The following is a 17,171-nucleotide window of genomic DNA, read 5'->3' as shown; positions in this document are numbered from 1 at the left end:
AACTTTAATAATGTCAGTGCTAATAACATCTTCTTACAAATCTCATATCTTAAAATAATTATATGTAATAGAACATAGAAACTAAAGCTTTATGATTATAAAAGAGTACAAGCAGTTATTATAGCATTCAAATGGGGTGACAGTCTATGTATTGATTTTATTCGGAATTAAGGCAGAGGAAATTATTTGTACTGCTTTACCATTTTATGTTTAGCCTTACGTTCTTATCACCGTCTGTGTTTTCTTCACATTTGTCCTCAATGTCCCTAGTAAAACATTTCATTGTGAGTGCAACATTTGTTCAATGTAACCTCAAGGTTGTCTAATCACTTTGTAAACTCTGGAGAATTCAGATTTGTTCCTGCATCTGCTTAACACATGAGTCATATAGGGACAAATGGGAAAATCGACAATGTACAGAAGGAAGGAGTTGGTATTTTCTAAATTCCTAGACAATATCCTTTATACTCAATCAAAGCCAATCAGATAGAGGAGCCATGGCTGTACAAACCCAGCTTGGAAAAGATTGCAATTTGCCAGGCCCCCATTATTGCCTTTTTATTCATGTGTGTGGTAGGCTTAACCCCCCTCTAGTGTTTAATATTTCTTGGGGACTCTCAAAATACTCCTTTCAGTGATTTCAGGTATGAAAAGCTATTGGGACAATGTAGCCCCAACTTGGAAAAATTTTCTATATAGCAGCCAACCAAAATAGATTTTAATAAAAGTGTGTGGTGGTCTTAAAGGAGAGGTATGGCTAAAGCTCTTTTCCTGTGGATCACAGGAGTGCAGTTGATTCTGCAGTCCCGTCACTTGTTTGCAGCTAAAAGCCGGCTAAAACCAATCGAGGCTCGGGAAAAATCACAACCATATGGGTGGGATTTACCAATATGCCTGGACCAGTACCTGGCTCAGCCTCTCAGCAATCCACTGGGAGGCTGAGCCAGCCCCTCCTACCCCATACACAGCTCATCGCTCCAGTGAGCGCTGGAGGGGAGAGCAGAGAGCCGCTGACTGAAAGTCACGGCTCTGTGCTCATATCACAGGAGGAGAACTGAGCAATCAGCAGTATTTGATCACTCAGTTCTCACTGCAGAGCCAGTGGGGGACAGATGTAGCATTGGATCGATGCTGCATCCATCTAGGTGAGTATAAATGTTTTTTGTTTTTTTTTTTTAAATCCTGAATTTCTCTTTTAATCACCCCCTTGCATATAATATTTATCAGAGGCTGAGGCAAAATAACCTTTCCAGAGATCCCAGGCATTAAAAGCTATTGGGATAATATGTGGGTACATTATAAAAAAAAAAAGATGTAGATCTGGGCTATAAATACTGTATATACTCTATTTAAAGTGGACTTTTGGTATCTTTACAAGCCTGGGTAAGTAAATTCTTGTGTCACAATATACAGCATCAGTAAAAGATGAAATGAAGGACAGTAACTATCCTCACTAAATGTCTGGGAACTAAACCCTCCTATCATTTTCAGTGAAGGAAGCTGCCATCCTAAGCTCTGTTTGATATTAAACTGCCATGATGCTGCACATGTGATCAGTTATCATACCAGCCTTTTGATGGCCTTACAGTTTGGTTGAGAGCACAAGCCATTGCCAGTGTGACAGTTACATTCCCAGCACGTGTCAGGATGTAACTGTTTTTTTTAAACCGTTAAATCAATGGGTTTAGTTCTTCTTCAAGAAACTAGGAATGCATTGGGTTAGGGTCCTTTCACACGGGGCGGACCGTATTTTCCTCCGCTCTGGCACTTTTTTACACGGACACGGATGACACTTTGGAGTGTCCATTCCGTATGTCCGTTTATCATCCCGGAGATAAACAGAGATAATATATGTCAATGGGATTGCGGATGTCAGCGGATGACACCGCTGACATCCGTTTTTGCGTCTGTTCCGGCTTTTTAAATGGAAGAAAAATAGGGTTCTCTTCCGTTCCAAAAAACGGAACTGATCGGAAAGGATGAAAATCGGATGTCAGCGGATGGTCCGCTGACATCCGCAATCCCATTGACATGCATTATGTCTGTTTTTTATCCACAATCGGATGGGATGAAAAACGGACATACGAACCGCCCGTGTGAAAGGACCCTTTCACTCTCACATTACTTAGCATGCATGCATGTTAAACTTATTCCTCGCTGCAGCACAGCATCATAACAGGAATGGTGATAAACCTGGAATTACACCCAGCATTCTGTGTGTGTGTGTGTGTGTGTAGGCCTACTGTAGTAAAGATGCATAAAGGGGAGGGTTTTGGGACTTTAAATGAGACACCAATGGTGTCTCCATCCCTGGTTCAATGAGAAAAAAAGGAAGTATACGCAAAATAATTGGTGCTAACCAAAAAAGACCTGCGCAAAAGGATTGATATTTGACAACAAAAATTTTTTTTTTTTTTCAATAAATAAATGTGAAATTGTTTCTGGGAATTTCTTCCACACTGCGAGCCACAATATAAACGTAAAAATTGTGAAAAGTGATAGCAAGGGTGAGTATTGCGCTCAGCAATCAGTTCTCACTGTAAAGTGCTATAGTGCATATGTGATTGGTCACAAACTTGCAATATAAAAGCAAACTTATTCAATATGAGTTAAATGCATATATCAATGAATAAATAAATAAATAAATGTTGGTTCATGTGATAAAAACTAAAGTCCTTAAAGTGCTCAGTGCAGACTGTGTCTTCAGCAACAAACTTGGACTTGATGAGAAACCTTCAACATACACCTCCACCCAGTGGTTAGACAATATACTTCTTACCAGAAGAAGATGACCCCTTAATTACAGGGGGTCAAAACCGGCATTTATCTCCGCACAGGCTCAAGGCTGTCCTCAGCGCTGTCTCCACATCAAAGGATTTTAGCCCAAATGCCTTTAGAAAGCTCCGGATCTCCGGGCATCATAATGCAAGAAATAAAGGAAACTCCGATAGTGTATTATCGTCATATACTGGGATTTTAATAAGATAGATTGCACTTACATCATAGCAGTAGTTTTATCGCCTGGAAGTACAATACATTCGGCTGGTCTGGTGGATGGGACGCCGCTCGCGCATCTGCACTCCACCTCACCGGAACTCTACGGTCTCACGCTCCCGACACACGTTTCGTCAGCCGCGCTGACGTCATCAGGGGATCATGTGACCGTAATTTTCCTCACAATATAAATAGAGGCTGGTAAGCTCGCAGCATCCAATCACTGTCCACCGGCTTCTGAAACCGCCCACTCTACAATAGACTGTTAGGTTCTTCCCCTTCATAAGGTTGCCTTCCGGGGACAAAAGTGGAAAGATTTTTTAGACATGCTTAACACTATTTTTGCTCTTCCGGTGTGCACAATCACTATTCCTTGGAGCAAAAGATTGCAAACTATGTCAATGATCCTATTTTCCAAATTTGCGATAAATTAATTATATTAGATGGGATGCTGTTTGCACTAAAAACAAAAATTTAATCCAATAAAAACATTCTTTAAAATATTCCCAATATAATAATACATTAATATCACACTGCATATTTAATATTAGATTTTAATCATCATCCTAAAAATTATAAAAAAAAAGGTTATAAAAAATGAAGGGTATATGTTAAAATATTATTGAGGTTAAAGATGATAATATTCCTAAAAATTTGAAATATAGCAATTCAGATCTATGTCAATATTCATACCCAATGGCTGCAAAGTATTCATTTTGTAGATCCATTGGGTCTCATTCATGGAAATTTATTTGGTCATGTTTCCCCCTCTCCAATGGTTATCCAATATCAACAAGGGACAACACCTCAACAGAATGGCCCACCAGTAGGAAGGGTAGAAAACAGAGGAGAGGATGTAGGGGTGGACGAAAGAAACAAAAGAAAAAGAGAATCCTAGGAGCTGGGATTTTCAATTCCAATTCACACCAGATGAATTAAAAATACTGGAGTTAGGGTTAAAATTTGCTCCTGACAAAAGTGTTGATAAGTTCAACACTTTTATTGAGAAATATGTCAGGAAGCTAAAAATTAAGAAACATTTTTTAGAAAAACCCTCTGTTTCTATTGGGAATACTACAGAATACCAGAACAGTGGATTAAAAAATCGGTCTGTTTTTAATCCCCCCAAAGCTTCCAATCATTGCTTGGAAGTTTTTAAAAATATGGTTGAAGATGATGTACGGAAAATGAAATATAAGAAACAAGGCACTAGAAAGGAATTGGAAAAAGGTTTTAAGGAATTGGAAAACCGTAAAAATATCAGAAATTTTTTGCTATCAGAAAAAAAGGAAGGTTGGGACTTTAAATGAGAAACAATGCATAAAATAGGCCATACATAAAGATCATATATTAAATTAGCAACGTTTATTGTAGCTGCCATAACACAAGCCCTGTATCATATATATATATATAAACAATGGGAAGACTTGATGAAGGATAATTGCATCACCAAATTAGATCAAAAACAATAACAAAGGACATGATGGTACAACAAAATACATTACAATAAGTTGGTTGAACAGATAAGTCATAGAAGTGGAATGTCATAAAAGATGAACTAGTTATATTCAGTGTAGTAAACACTGCAGTAAAGATGAGGGTACACTCTTGCCCCTAATGGGCCATGTCACAACAGCCATTTTGTAGCAGTGATTAATTGCTGAAGCAAATTGTTAATGGCAAGGCTTAACCATGATTTCTAGCTAACAGCATAATTGCTAACTGTTGGTCAAACTTTTGCTACATCATTAAGTTAGTGTTCACTGCTATGAATTTCTCTCCTTCAGCGATTTGTAGCTAAGCCATAGAAGTGAAAGCAGAGAGACTGTCCCTGGCAATCTTGTCGCTGCCACAAAATACTGCACAAACTCAACTTATGAGCATGCGATACAAATTGCTATAAAATTAGGTTAGCGATTCCATCTAAAATAACTATGATTTTCTAAGTGAACAATTGGTATAAAATCACTAATACAATAATAATAATACAGGGTACTACTAATACTGTTAGTTGATTAGTATGTGTTCTGTAATGGATTCTTATAGTTTCTGCTCATTTTTGTTCATAGATGCTCTAAAGGGTTAGGTTTGACACTGAAGCAGGGTGATATTGGATAACTATCCTTTCAATGTACTGTATTTTCTGGCGTATAAGACTACTTTTGAACCTCAAAAAAATCCCCCAAAAATGGGAGGTCGTCTTATACGCCGAGTATAATATCTCCAAGGTAACCTAAGTATAAGTATTACCGGTAGATCATGTAATAGGGGGGGTCGTCTTATACGCCCAGTCGTGTTATACACAGTAAAATACGGTAGTTATACTGACAAGCAGTTTGCTGGCACACAAGACTTGAGTAGCTTGTAAATATACCTTGGAGCAGAAATGTGCTTTGCTTATGCAGGATAAAGCATTTCCGAAAAATACATTCATACTCCGCTCTATGCTGCAGCATCTGTGTGATGGTCTGCTCAGTGTGGAGATCAGAGACTGTCAGTCACTGCTCTCCACTTTGCTCCTCTAGCGCTTACCGGGGGGCAAGGTAGGAGAGGGGGTGGGAGCAGCTGGCTCCAGCCCTCAGCCCAACTCTGAGAGGCAGAGTCAGTTGTTAGTCAGGCGTCTGGGCGGTTTCCAACAATAGTGTCAGGTCCCTTCCAGATCGTGGAGCAGTTTAGCTAGGTCAGCTGAGAGTGGGCAATAGCTGACTCAACTGACTCTGGGTCACCTGAGAGCAAAAGCAAGTGCACTCCTCTGAACCACACGAGAAGTATGGCCAAAAAAGCTTTGGTCATACTTCTATTTTAAAGCAAATCTTTTGTTTGCATTAGCACAATATAGGTTTGCTTTAAACATGACAGTATAAGATATTTCTAAAATACACCATACCTTCATCACTGTTAAAGCCTGCTACATCATCCTTCACAGCATTCTGCTGATTACTACAGTATACCACTGTACAGGTGCTCTTTAAAGAAGTGATACCATAGATGAAATGACAGCAAAATGTGTTTCTTGTGGTGTTTGTATAGAAGAAAATAAAAAGCTTACTAAAAGGTACACTGATGTATGTGTGTGCCTGCTGGATAAGACGATGCATTAGCACATAAAAATATGCGCTTTGCCTTTTCATTTTGCCTGCTTCATAAACAAGTCTCTGTGAGTTTATAGAGTAAGTAAAATAGAATGATATTTGGTACGGTGTTGTAAAAATGATTGGAAGGGAGTCCTTTTAAAAAAATAAAGTTTGTTAAACTTGAATGCAAAAAAAAAATTTGCACACAAACATGTATATGATGCTTTGCATTAACAGTTAGCATTGATTAGCATACACAGAAACATTACATTAGCCTCTCTAAATTGGTGTGACAACTGGATTTGTCAGAAGTGTTGTAAATAATGAATAAAAAAAAAAAAGTCAACAAACTAGCCAGGGGATCACCGGTAATGTCATCAGTTGCAGCCAGCCAACAAGCCCTAGGAGCAGCTAGTTCCAGTGATTTATTATGGGATAGTTGATGCCTTGCAAGAATTGGGTTAAAGCTCAGGTTAGAAAATGTCCATTCACTGTACAGCCAGTTTACTTTACTGGTACGTTAAGGCTTAGTTTACACTTGCTGTTGGGGAAATTATAAGTACGTGGCTAAGCCGCATTTCATCATTAATTCCAACTAAAAAATATTACTTCCTAAAATGAAGCTGTGCCCTGGTACTCTTTTGTCTGCAGCCTCATAGCTGCATAACCACTGTGTGAGCAGCACTGAACCTATGACTACAAGTCTCACTACTGTGATGTCATTACTGTTGCTGAATAGGAACCTGCACTGGATGCAGGCCTCTTTATCACCCATTGTGTGGATCTGTGCTACACCTCTTCTGCTGCTTCTTAATTATTCCCTCACTAGTCAGCAGGGGACAGCTCTGAAACCAGAAAGCAAAGCCCTACTCCTCCACCAAGATGGCCACCTCCACACGGAGACACTGTGCAGAACAAGGCATGGTAATGGGGAAAGATAAGCTGGAGAAGCCTGCAGGCAATGCTGATGACACGTGTAGTTACTGTATGAAGGATTCTGGGGAATTTATTTTACATTTATGTTGTACATTATATTGTTTTTTGTTGTAGCCCTGAGGGAAAGATCTGAAATGAGAGGAAGTTCTTCTGATTTCTATAATACAATCGTATGCAAGCAGAAACGCTGTTTTTTATGTTCCTCACATGTCCTCCTCAGATCTAAAGTAATTGTACTTCCCCAGAGTCTGAATGGGCTCTAGTGCAGTAACAAATAGTTTAGTACAAATACTTAGCTGAAGATTTAAGTGCTATACAGTTCAATTTCCATAAGCAATACCAAGTCAACTGTATAACTGGCAAATAATTGGCTGTGTATAACTTTTGCTAACGAATATAACTAAATGTAAAAAGTACTTTACGGCATTTCTGTCTCTGTAGTTTATGTCTAAAGCCAGCCATACATAATTCGGCCAGTTCAGCAGCATGGGATCTACCAATCGACCTCTGTATATCCAGCCCCTCCGATTTTGACCGCTTGATCAGCGCCGATGGCTGATCAGTGTATTCTGACAGCAGAGAAGTCTCCCTATTCTATAGCTCAGAGGGGAGGACTCCTCCAATCACATCGAATGTGTCGATATGGTAATCAAATCATTTTTTTTTTAATTCAACCTGCTGGTACAAAAAAAGACTCATCTATGGGCTATAAGATTATATAACAGGGCAATAATACAAATAAAGTTCTGCACTGTTCCTCCTAAGAATGGCGTAACTAGGCAGGAATAAAAAGAAGGCTCAGCACTGCTGTCCCGAAGAATGACACAACTAGGCAGGAATAAAAATAAAGCTTTGAACCATTCATCCTAAGAATGGCATAACATGGCAGGAATAAAAATAAAGCTCTGCACCATTCCACCACAGACTGTCCTAACTAGCCAGGAATAAAAATAAATATCTACTTTCATTCACATGTGAGAGCAGGCTTTCCCTTATCATATAAACCTTTCCTAGGGGAAATATAGGTCCTAGTTGTGGGCATTTCCCCTAAATGTGACTGAATTACCTATACCTACTCCTCCAGGGACTGCCTGTATCAGGGCTTGCTCAGGCCTAAAACCAGCCATACTTTCAGTCCACAGCCCCCTAATTCCCCATTCCTCTTCCATTCTTGCAAGTACAGTGTGTCTATGACATAGTGTGTTCCCCATACTCCTGTTCACTTTGTTCATCTGACTGGGGGACACTCACTGCACCAGGCCTGATGACTTGTATTGGTTCCAGGATCCCCTAACCCAACATTGTTAGGATGCGGTTGTTTACACCGGGATCCTACTTCTCCATATGGATAGCTCATGAGATGCATAGTCTAGTATAAGCCTAATAGGATATTATTCAACTTCACAGCAGCGAGGTTACTAAGGATCCACTTCAGACACATGAATCAGAAATAGGCATGATACAAACTCAATTTTATTGGAACAGTTCTCTTCACAAGTCCACTAAATCACATCTTCTCAATTAATCATTCAATAGTTCTGTTTCAGATTGTGGTGTGCCTTGATGTGTCCATTATTAGAGGTGCTCCACCCCAAAGGGTAATGAAGAATAGAGGGTTTCTCTCCTAGATCATGGTTTTCCACCCTGGCACCGCTCTTCCCATTAATCAGCTTCTGCCCTGAGCTAAGCTCTACCCCAAGTAATTATCCAATCCTGCCAGGAGGAAATAAAATAATCATCCTTCTTGAAAGGGTTTTTAAATAAGCATTTCTTTTAAAGGAGCAAGGGTATGGCCCATGCCTACATGCTATTTTGAAAATCCTAGTTACTTGTCTGTTATGGCTTTGACTTCAAATATTGGTTCCAAACAGGTATGCAGATCGGGAAATTCAGAGGGAAGTCATGAGTTCTGCCGGATTACTATGTTAGTAGAGTTGTGCGACCAGTTTGGGCTGAGCAAAAGTTCGGCCCAAACATCGCCTGTTCGAGGAACACCCGAATTTGCAGGGCATTTGGTAGGTGTTTGCTGCACAGTGCACTCTAAGCCCTGATTCGGCAAAGCTTTGCCGAATCAGGGCACAGTGAATAGCTGGTTGTTAAAGAGCGGGGCCAGGGAGCCTGCCGTGGCATCCTTACCAACCGATAAGTCACCAGCTGCCGGCAATAAAAAAAAGTGAAAAAAAAACCCCTTATATCAGACCCTTATCCGAGCATGCAGCCAAGCAGGTCAGGAAAGCCCCGGTGCATGCTGGGTCAGTGTGATGTCACAAGGGGGCAGGGCCACCCGGTGACATCACTAGGTGGTCCAGCCCCTTACCTATATAAGAACTTTCAAGTGGTGAAGCCTGCAGGAGGCGGTCAGCCTTCAGTGACGGTGGTGGCAGGCTTTGGATTTACATTGGGGGACATTTTTAAAAAAATGTTTTAATAAAGAAGTTGTCAAAAAGCTGTCTACTATTTTTATTTATTTTTTACACTTTTTTTGGTGAATGGGTAGGGGTACAAAGGGGTACCCCATACACATTCACATGAGGGGCCAGATCTGGGGGATTCTGAAAAGCCCCCTGCCTGCAGACCCACACAACCACAGCCCAGAGTTGTGGGAAAGAGATCCTTGTCCCCATCAACATGGGGACAAGGTGTTTTGGGCAACATGTTGAGGGAATGTGGCCTGATATGGTTCAGGAGAGGGGACACTCACTTGTCCCCCCCCACCTTGTCTGGCCTGCCAGGCTGCATGCTCAAATAGGGATCTGGTATGGATTTTGGGGGGCTTCACATCGTTTTTTTTTTTAAATTTTGGCGTGGGGTTCCCCTAAAATCCATATCAGACCCGAAGGGCCTGGTATGTACCGGGGGGGGGGGGGACCCTATTTTGTTTTTTATTTATTTTTAAGAAATAGCCGGGTGCTGGCAATTGCAATAGCGAGTAAATTTACCCACTTTAGCTACGGAAGGTTTTACCCCCTAATGACCAGGCCATTTTTTGCGACTCGGCAATGCGTTACTTTAACAAGCAATTGTGCGGTGGTGCAATGCTGTACCTAAATACAATTGGTGTCCTTTTTTTCCTACAAATGGAGCTTTCTTTTTGTGCTGTTTGATCACTTCTGCGGTTTTTCAATTTTGTGCTAAAAACAAAAAAAGAGCGACAATTTTGGAAAAAACACAATATTTTTTGTTTTCTGCTATAAAACATTCCCACTAAAAAAATTAAAAAAATCAAATTTTTTTATCAGTTTAGGCCAATTTGTATTCTGCTACATATTTTTGGTAAAAAAAATCCCAAAAAGTGTATTTCAATTGGCTTGCTCAAAAGTTATAGCATTTACAAACTACGGGATAGATTTTTGGACTTTTTATTTTTTTATTTTTATTAGTAATGGCGGCGATCAGCAATTATTAGGGGGACTGCAATATTTCGGTGGACAGATCGGACCCCTAACTGCCATTTTTTGGGAACCAGTGACATTAATACAGTAATTAGTGCTAAATAATATGCACTGTTACAGTATAAATGACACTGGCAGGGAAGGGGTTAACACTGGGGGTTATCAAAGGGGTTAATGTATGCCTGTTGGTGCTTACTCACTGTGGGGGAGGGAGTTCTGCTTAGCTGAAACTCCTGGTCTCTCTCTGCCTGTGTGACAGAAGACTTGCCTGCTTTGTTTACATAAGCATGCGGGTCTTCTGTCAGTTACTCTGACGATTGCGGGAGGCCAGTGTCAATCGGCCGTCGCTCCTCCCACGGCTCGCCTCCCGCTGTGTCTAAACACATCGGGAGCGCGACTCCTAGCAGCGTACACGCGCCGCCGAGACCGCGTGCACAAAATCCCGTAGATCTATGTGACTTTGCGCAGCCGAGCCGCCCTGCCGCAGTATATCTGGTTAAATGTGATTAGACGCGTTTTTGTTTGCTTTAGAAATTATTATTTTTTTTTTGCTGCAGTATGTTCTATACATGGTACCGATGAAACACTTTACAGACAGACTAAGGGGACCCCCCGGCACTATATTTCAAGATATTTTTCATTTTTTTGTTTCATTTTAAGCCTCAACAAAATCACTGCTCCTTTAAAAAACAATTGTTTTTAAAAAAAATGTGGCATTGTTAAATGTGCCTCAGGGCAGTACCCAGACCCCAATAACATTTGTATGGCCAATTACTTGCATATAAGCTTTCAAGATGGGAACTTTTGATTTCTCATGTTTGGCTCCCGTACAGTAGATAGAGGTTGCAGTTTGGGGCAGAACTTTTCTCCTGTTCGGGTCCCCTGCTGGGAACCGAACAGGGGATGTTCGGCCCATCTTTACAGGTTAGTGACCCAAAGTATAAAAGTAAAAAGGTCAGTAATGTTTCCCTCAGAAAAAAATGATTTTTAGGGGCTCAAAACTCAAATGTGGATGAGAAAAGTAAGGAACTATTTATTGTAAGAACATTTTAAAACTTAAGTCGTCAAATAGAACAGCCACCAAAGTCCACTATTTGCTCTAAGATCCCCTTTAATGAGGTATATCTTAAACATCTACACTGTTAAAAAATATATAAAATGTTTTCTTTACACTGCAAGTCATTCCCAATACTATCTTGAAGCTTTCAAATGACTTGAATTATAGTGAAATAAAATTTCTTGCAAGATTAAAAGGATAAGCAAAAAATAAAATTAAATGTCTGCATAATAAATTTGCCAGAATTTTAAGGCTACATAATGCTCCTCTAAAGAAGAAAGATGTACAAAACAGTACAGAAATACATCTGCAAGATTTTGCTAATAGCCCAGCCCTTTATTTATATCTCCACTTTGGTGATGTTGTGCTCAGGGAAATTACATTAATTAGATAATGGTCTTTTGTTTTTCTGTACTTTCATTAGGATACTTTGAATTAGTTAGTTATGTAGAAAATGCAGAAAGAAAAAGAAAATCTACATTAGCTAACTGGATACATAGGCCAGAATCAGAGAAACTCAAAAAAGCACATAAGGCATTAATCATTGCCACCATCATGCCTGACTTTTAAAATTAGTTTTATGTTGCCCGTTGATGTTCATCCATGATTGCAGTCACTGTTTTGGTTCTTCCAGTCAACATATTACACAATAACATTATAACTATACAAAGAAAACATTCATAGTAAATGTTGTAGGAAATCACTATTTAGGAGGTCTTATGTGTACAAATCATTTATAATAGTGGCCAGGGAAAATGATTTAAAAATGGTCCTTCATGAGCAATAAAAGCATACTGTATAAAGAGAACACTATACTATAGTAATTCCAGGAAATGTTCAACTACTGAGTAAGCAGGCTATGCTTTCCTGTGTACTTCTGGTCTGCGTTCACACTATCACACTATCACGCTGTAGTAACGCGTGGGTTACTGTAACATATTGTAACATATGGCAACATGTTACCCATCTAAATAGCTAAATTTGTGTAGGGATGAGGCTTTATTGTTTGTTTTTGTTTTAGGGGTTGTGGCTCAGCAGGCACTTTAATTCATGTATGGTGGGAATATCCGCGAATAAGAAGATTCTGGACAAGAGTTTACCAACTAATCTATACGGTCTTGGGAAAGAGTTTGCTCAAAAAGTCTTATGAAGTGCTACTCAATCTGAAGCTATCTGCTTACACTTAGAAACAATTCCGATTAGTGTTGAGGGTTTGGAAATCCAGTACTCCCACAATTGCTTAGGTTAAGCAAAAATGTTCTGGTACTGGTTTAATGAGAAACTGGACATCATTCTTCATGATAGATCCACAAATTCAAAAAGGAGTGGGATCTATGAATTTGCAGATACCGTGGGATGAATTATGATGACTCAACCTGGACTCTCTAATAATGCATACCTCCGTGGGGCCCAGAACTGCAGGAAGGGATCCAGCTCTGCCCAGACCGTACTTTTTACTTTCCTCTCCTCTTTTCTTCTAACCTTTTTCTTCTCACTTATTTTCTTAGTTGAATCCATTTTTTAATGAGTTTTTGTTTCTGCAAGAGATACCTCCACTAATCAGATCTTTTAATCATACGTCCTAGTGCCTAGGAGAGGGGTTCCCAACTGGTGGACCATCTGTTAATTTGTTACTTAAGCCTTTTGAATAATATACCCTGTGAACATATGAATATAATCTAGGCATGCCTAATATGCTTCACTTTATTCATTGGGGTGGTACTCTTTTGGGTGTATCTGACTAGGATTTCATGTGATTGGAAGTCTTGGATAATTCTTGTGTTATTATAAGTCTTCCTGTACAATAATAGTAGTTATATATAGTAAATTAGGAGAACTACGTGGTGTAATGTATAGATAACCATATTATAGGCTATCAACAATCAGTAATGTACAAAACTCCAGATGAAAAAAAAAAAAAGAGAAAACACTTCAAATGAGTCTTAGTATCTCGTTCTGAAAAAATGCCTACATAATGCAAAATGACAGTTAAAATGGCTTGTATAAATGAGAAACAGGGAGTATCATACAGACTGTAAAAAAAGTAAATGTTCTCAATCATCGGTTGTTCTGCTCTGTATGCTACTATAGATACTGAATTATGTACAGCATTAACTATTGACTTTTTAGACTCATTTTTGATTGCCTTTATGTTCTTTTCAGAGAATGGACCTCGTCTTGTGGTGGAGGTAGATCAAACTAAAATTATCTCCCATCGCGGTGGTAATGCCACACTGCCATGCAAATTTCACCATGAATCAGTGTCAGCAGGATCCCTTTCACACAAAATTCGAATCAAGTGGACCAAACTGACTTCAGATTACCTCAAGGAAGTGGATGTCTTTGTTTCAATGGGGCACCACAAAAAGAGCTATGGCAGCTATCAGGACAGGGTTTACCTGCAAGGATCAAGTGCAAATGACGCTTCACTAGTTATCACCGACATTACACTGGAAGACTATGGTCGATACAAATGTGAAGTAATTGAAGGACTGGAAGATGATACCGCTGTTGTATCATTGGATTTACAAGGTAATGTTAATCACTGGCTTATCATTACATAAAATATATTTAAAGAAAATATTATTCCCTTGAAATTTTCATATATTAACAAATTTTTAAATGTTATGTAAAGTATTGAAGAGTTGGAGTCTGGGTCAGGTTTCCTTTTCTAATCACAAGAATAAATAGGGAGCTGGATTCAGATTTTCTAAGGGTCACTGAAGTTGTTACTGGTTTGGTAGCACTCCAAAAAAAGGGTCACACTCAGAAACAGGGAAAGGACCCAGAGAATCCACATACATGACAAACATCCAAGAGTTGAAGGTGATTTAGTGCCCTCCTGAAACTATTTCAAGCAGTAAGTCACAGTGCAGATTTTTTTGGTATCTGCTCACCTAAATGCATGTAAGCATGGTAAAAATTCTCAAGCCCTGATGAGAGTAAGTGTGTTTGGCCTCTGAAACTCTTTAGTTTCAGCTTTTATTATGCTATGAATCAATTTTATCATTAAATTACCTTGGACTCTTCGACTTTTGTTGGCACACTCTTTTTCCTATAGACTAGAGTATGCAGGTTAATAATGACGTCTGTGTCCCTACCGGGGAGATTCACTCCCTGTATCTGTTTTAGTGAGCACGGTCGCTACCACAAAAAGTGATGGAAAGTCCAAAAATGTTCAGTTGTCACCAAAACAGGAAGTGAGACAATTGTTGGTGACAATTTAGTAGGAGGATTTTCCCCCTCACTTTGGAGGGATTTCCCTAAAACAAAATAACAAGATAAAGAAGTCTCCCCTATGGGTCACAGGGCAAAGACAGCAAAAAAAAATCAGGAAAAAAAAAGGTTACCTGCGCTATACAAAACAAAAAACAAATGAGTCATCCTTAATTATACCCCTTTTATGAATCTGATAAGATTTAACACATGTATTAGAAAGCAGGCACAACAGGGGTTAGCATGAAAATCTTATACCCACCATGTAACTGCACCAATTTACTTTGACTAGGAGTTATAATTTTCTGGTTTTAATACTTGCTCTGTCTGTATCTGAATGTCTATGTTTTAGACTCCAAATAATTTAAACAATAGCAGAACAAGGGTCCTGATATTGCTTTTAAGGAAAGAAAGGGCATTTTTTCACATACAGTATAACCAGAAATTTCCATTTACAACAATAGCAAGAGCTCTGAGTTTTAGGAAATGCCAATAAGTTTTGCCTTAAGGCACACCTGTGCTGTGCTTTGCTCATGCAAAAGAGGCTTTTTGGGGTCTATGTACAAAAAACAAAATCACTGTGCAAATGTGTCAAATTTGCTCAATATTAATATTATTATTATTATTCAGGATTTGGATATGAGGGAAGACAATACAGTTCCAATACAATTCAATACAGGAGGAATTAGAGGGCCCTGCTCGTTAGAGCTTACAATCTAGAAGGGAGGGTCAAGTGAAACAAAAGGCAATAACTGTGGGGGATGAGCTGATGGAGAAAATGGAAGTATAATTGTTAGGTGTGGGTAGGATAGGCTTCTCTGAAGAGGAGGGTTTTCAGGGGTCGTCTAAAAGCTAATAGAGTAGGAGATAATCGGACAGATTGGGGTAAGGAGTTCCATACGATTGGAGAGGCTCTGGAAAAGTCCTGGAGGCGAGCATGGGAGGAGGTGACGAGGGAGCTAGAGAGCAGGAGGTTTTGAGAGGAACAAAGAGAGTGATTAGGTTGGTATTTTGAGACTAGGCTAGTCATGTAGCTGGGGGCTAAACTGTGGATGGCTTTGTAAGATGTTGTTAGTATTTTGAATTTAATTTGTTGGGTGAGCGGAAGCCAGTGGAGGGCTTGACAGAGAGGAGTAGTGGACACTGAGCGATTGGTAAGGTGGATGAGTCTGGCATAAATATGTTTATATCCTAGGAGTATCCACACCATCTAGTGGCAATAATGCAGTATTTTTATTTTTAAAGTCTTTCAGGAAAAAATATTGCATTATTACCACTAGATGGCACTGATTATCCTAGGAAATAAAGGTATTAAACATATTATAGTGAAGATTTGTTGCACCTGTAAGGCATTTTTTTTATACATAGACTCCTATATGTCTCATCTGCCAAAAAAAAACCCCTACCCTCTGCTTAAACTAACACTGCCTTTTATGCATGCATATTATAGTGTACACACTTAGCCTATTCCTACCTCCCAGCTTTTTCCCAATTTTTATTTATTTTTTTATCAGCAAAAGTATGTAGGCACAGGTCACACCCCTGCCATGACCCCTTAAAAGAGAATTGTACAAAAAAGTTATTGGTTAAAACCACAAGTGTTTTTTTGTTTTGTTTTTTTACCACTACTATTCCTTTATACTGGCTTTTGAAATTTACAAATGCCGCACTTTAGAAATTCAACCACAGTTTTAGCTCTGTGAAAGTCTTTTTAAAAGATATATAGAACTCTACAGATAAGACCAAATGAGGAGAAAAGAGGGACAGAGGGACTTTGTTCCAAATCAGAGACAGTCTCTCGAAATCAGGGAGCAATGCCAATTGCCAAAATGGGGCAACTGCATTGTGAATGTTCAAGAGTTGCATCATCACTAGTAACCCCTTTGCTAAATAAGAACAACAAAGTGGCAGAAGGCACAACGTGCCCAGCTGTCATTGCTTGAACACTGCAAATGAAGAGGTACATTTTCCAGGATGTTTAAATATGTGGGATATACAGTAAGTATATACACATTATGGCAAGTCATTCCAGCCTCTAATAAAACTATTATTAGATTTTCATTGCTATTTGTGTCTCTGTTAGGAATATCTCCTTTTCCAGTAGCATGAGAAAATTAACCTAGAGGGGACAGACAATGCAAAACACAAAACGTATTTACTGCGCTTTTACTTACTGTTAATGTTATAACAGTGTTATTTATTAGTCTTCATGGGACTTCTGTTGGAAGAATGCTTTTACCATTCTGAACAAACTCATTCTCCATCCAGCCACTGTCAATTGGTTTACAAGTATATATTAATAAACCCCTAAATGCCACCATTTATAGGTCCTAAAATGTTTGGAATATTATGGAACGGGCAAGGTTTTAATTAAACAGAATAAGATATGCAAATGTTTTGCTTTCATCCAAGCCTTATTAAAGCGGGACTCCAGGCAGAGGTTTATTTGCCTTGAGTGGTTAGTTACCTCAAATGATGTTTATCCCACTACAGAATCGCCGC

General features: G+C 39.2%; 1 protein-coding gene across 2 annotated transcripts in view; it reads left to right on the top strand.

Annotated features, from left to right (window-relative positions):
• Positions 1-17,171, top strand: part of HAPLN1 (hyaluronan and proteoglycan link protein 1) — a 169,711-nt gene that overhangs the window by 138,777 nt on the left and 13,763 nt on the right. For both annotated transcript variants that reach the window (XM_082243913.1, XM_082243912.1), the window contains exon 3: positions 13,617-13,985. In XM_082243913.1, the coding sequence (XP_082100039.1) occupies positions 13,617-13,985 (369 nt within the window). The remainder of the gene's footprint in view (positions 1-13,616; positions 13,986-17,171) is intronic.

The sequence above is a fragment of the Pelophylax lessonae genome (genome assembly GCF_965119305.1).
Source record: "Pelophylax lessonae genome assembly, chromosome: 1".
Taxonomy (NCBI): domain Eukaryota; kingdom Metazoa; phylum Chordata; class Amphibia; order Anura; family Ranidae; genus Pelophylax; species Pelophylax lessonae.
The sequence above is the reverse complement of the archived record's forward strand: the minus strand, read 5'-3'. Positions and strand labels throughout refer to the sequence as shown.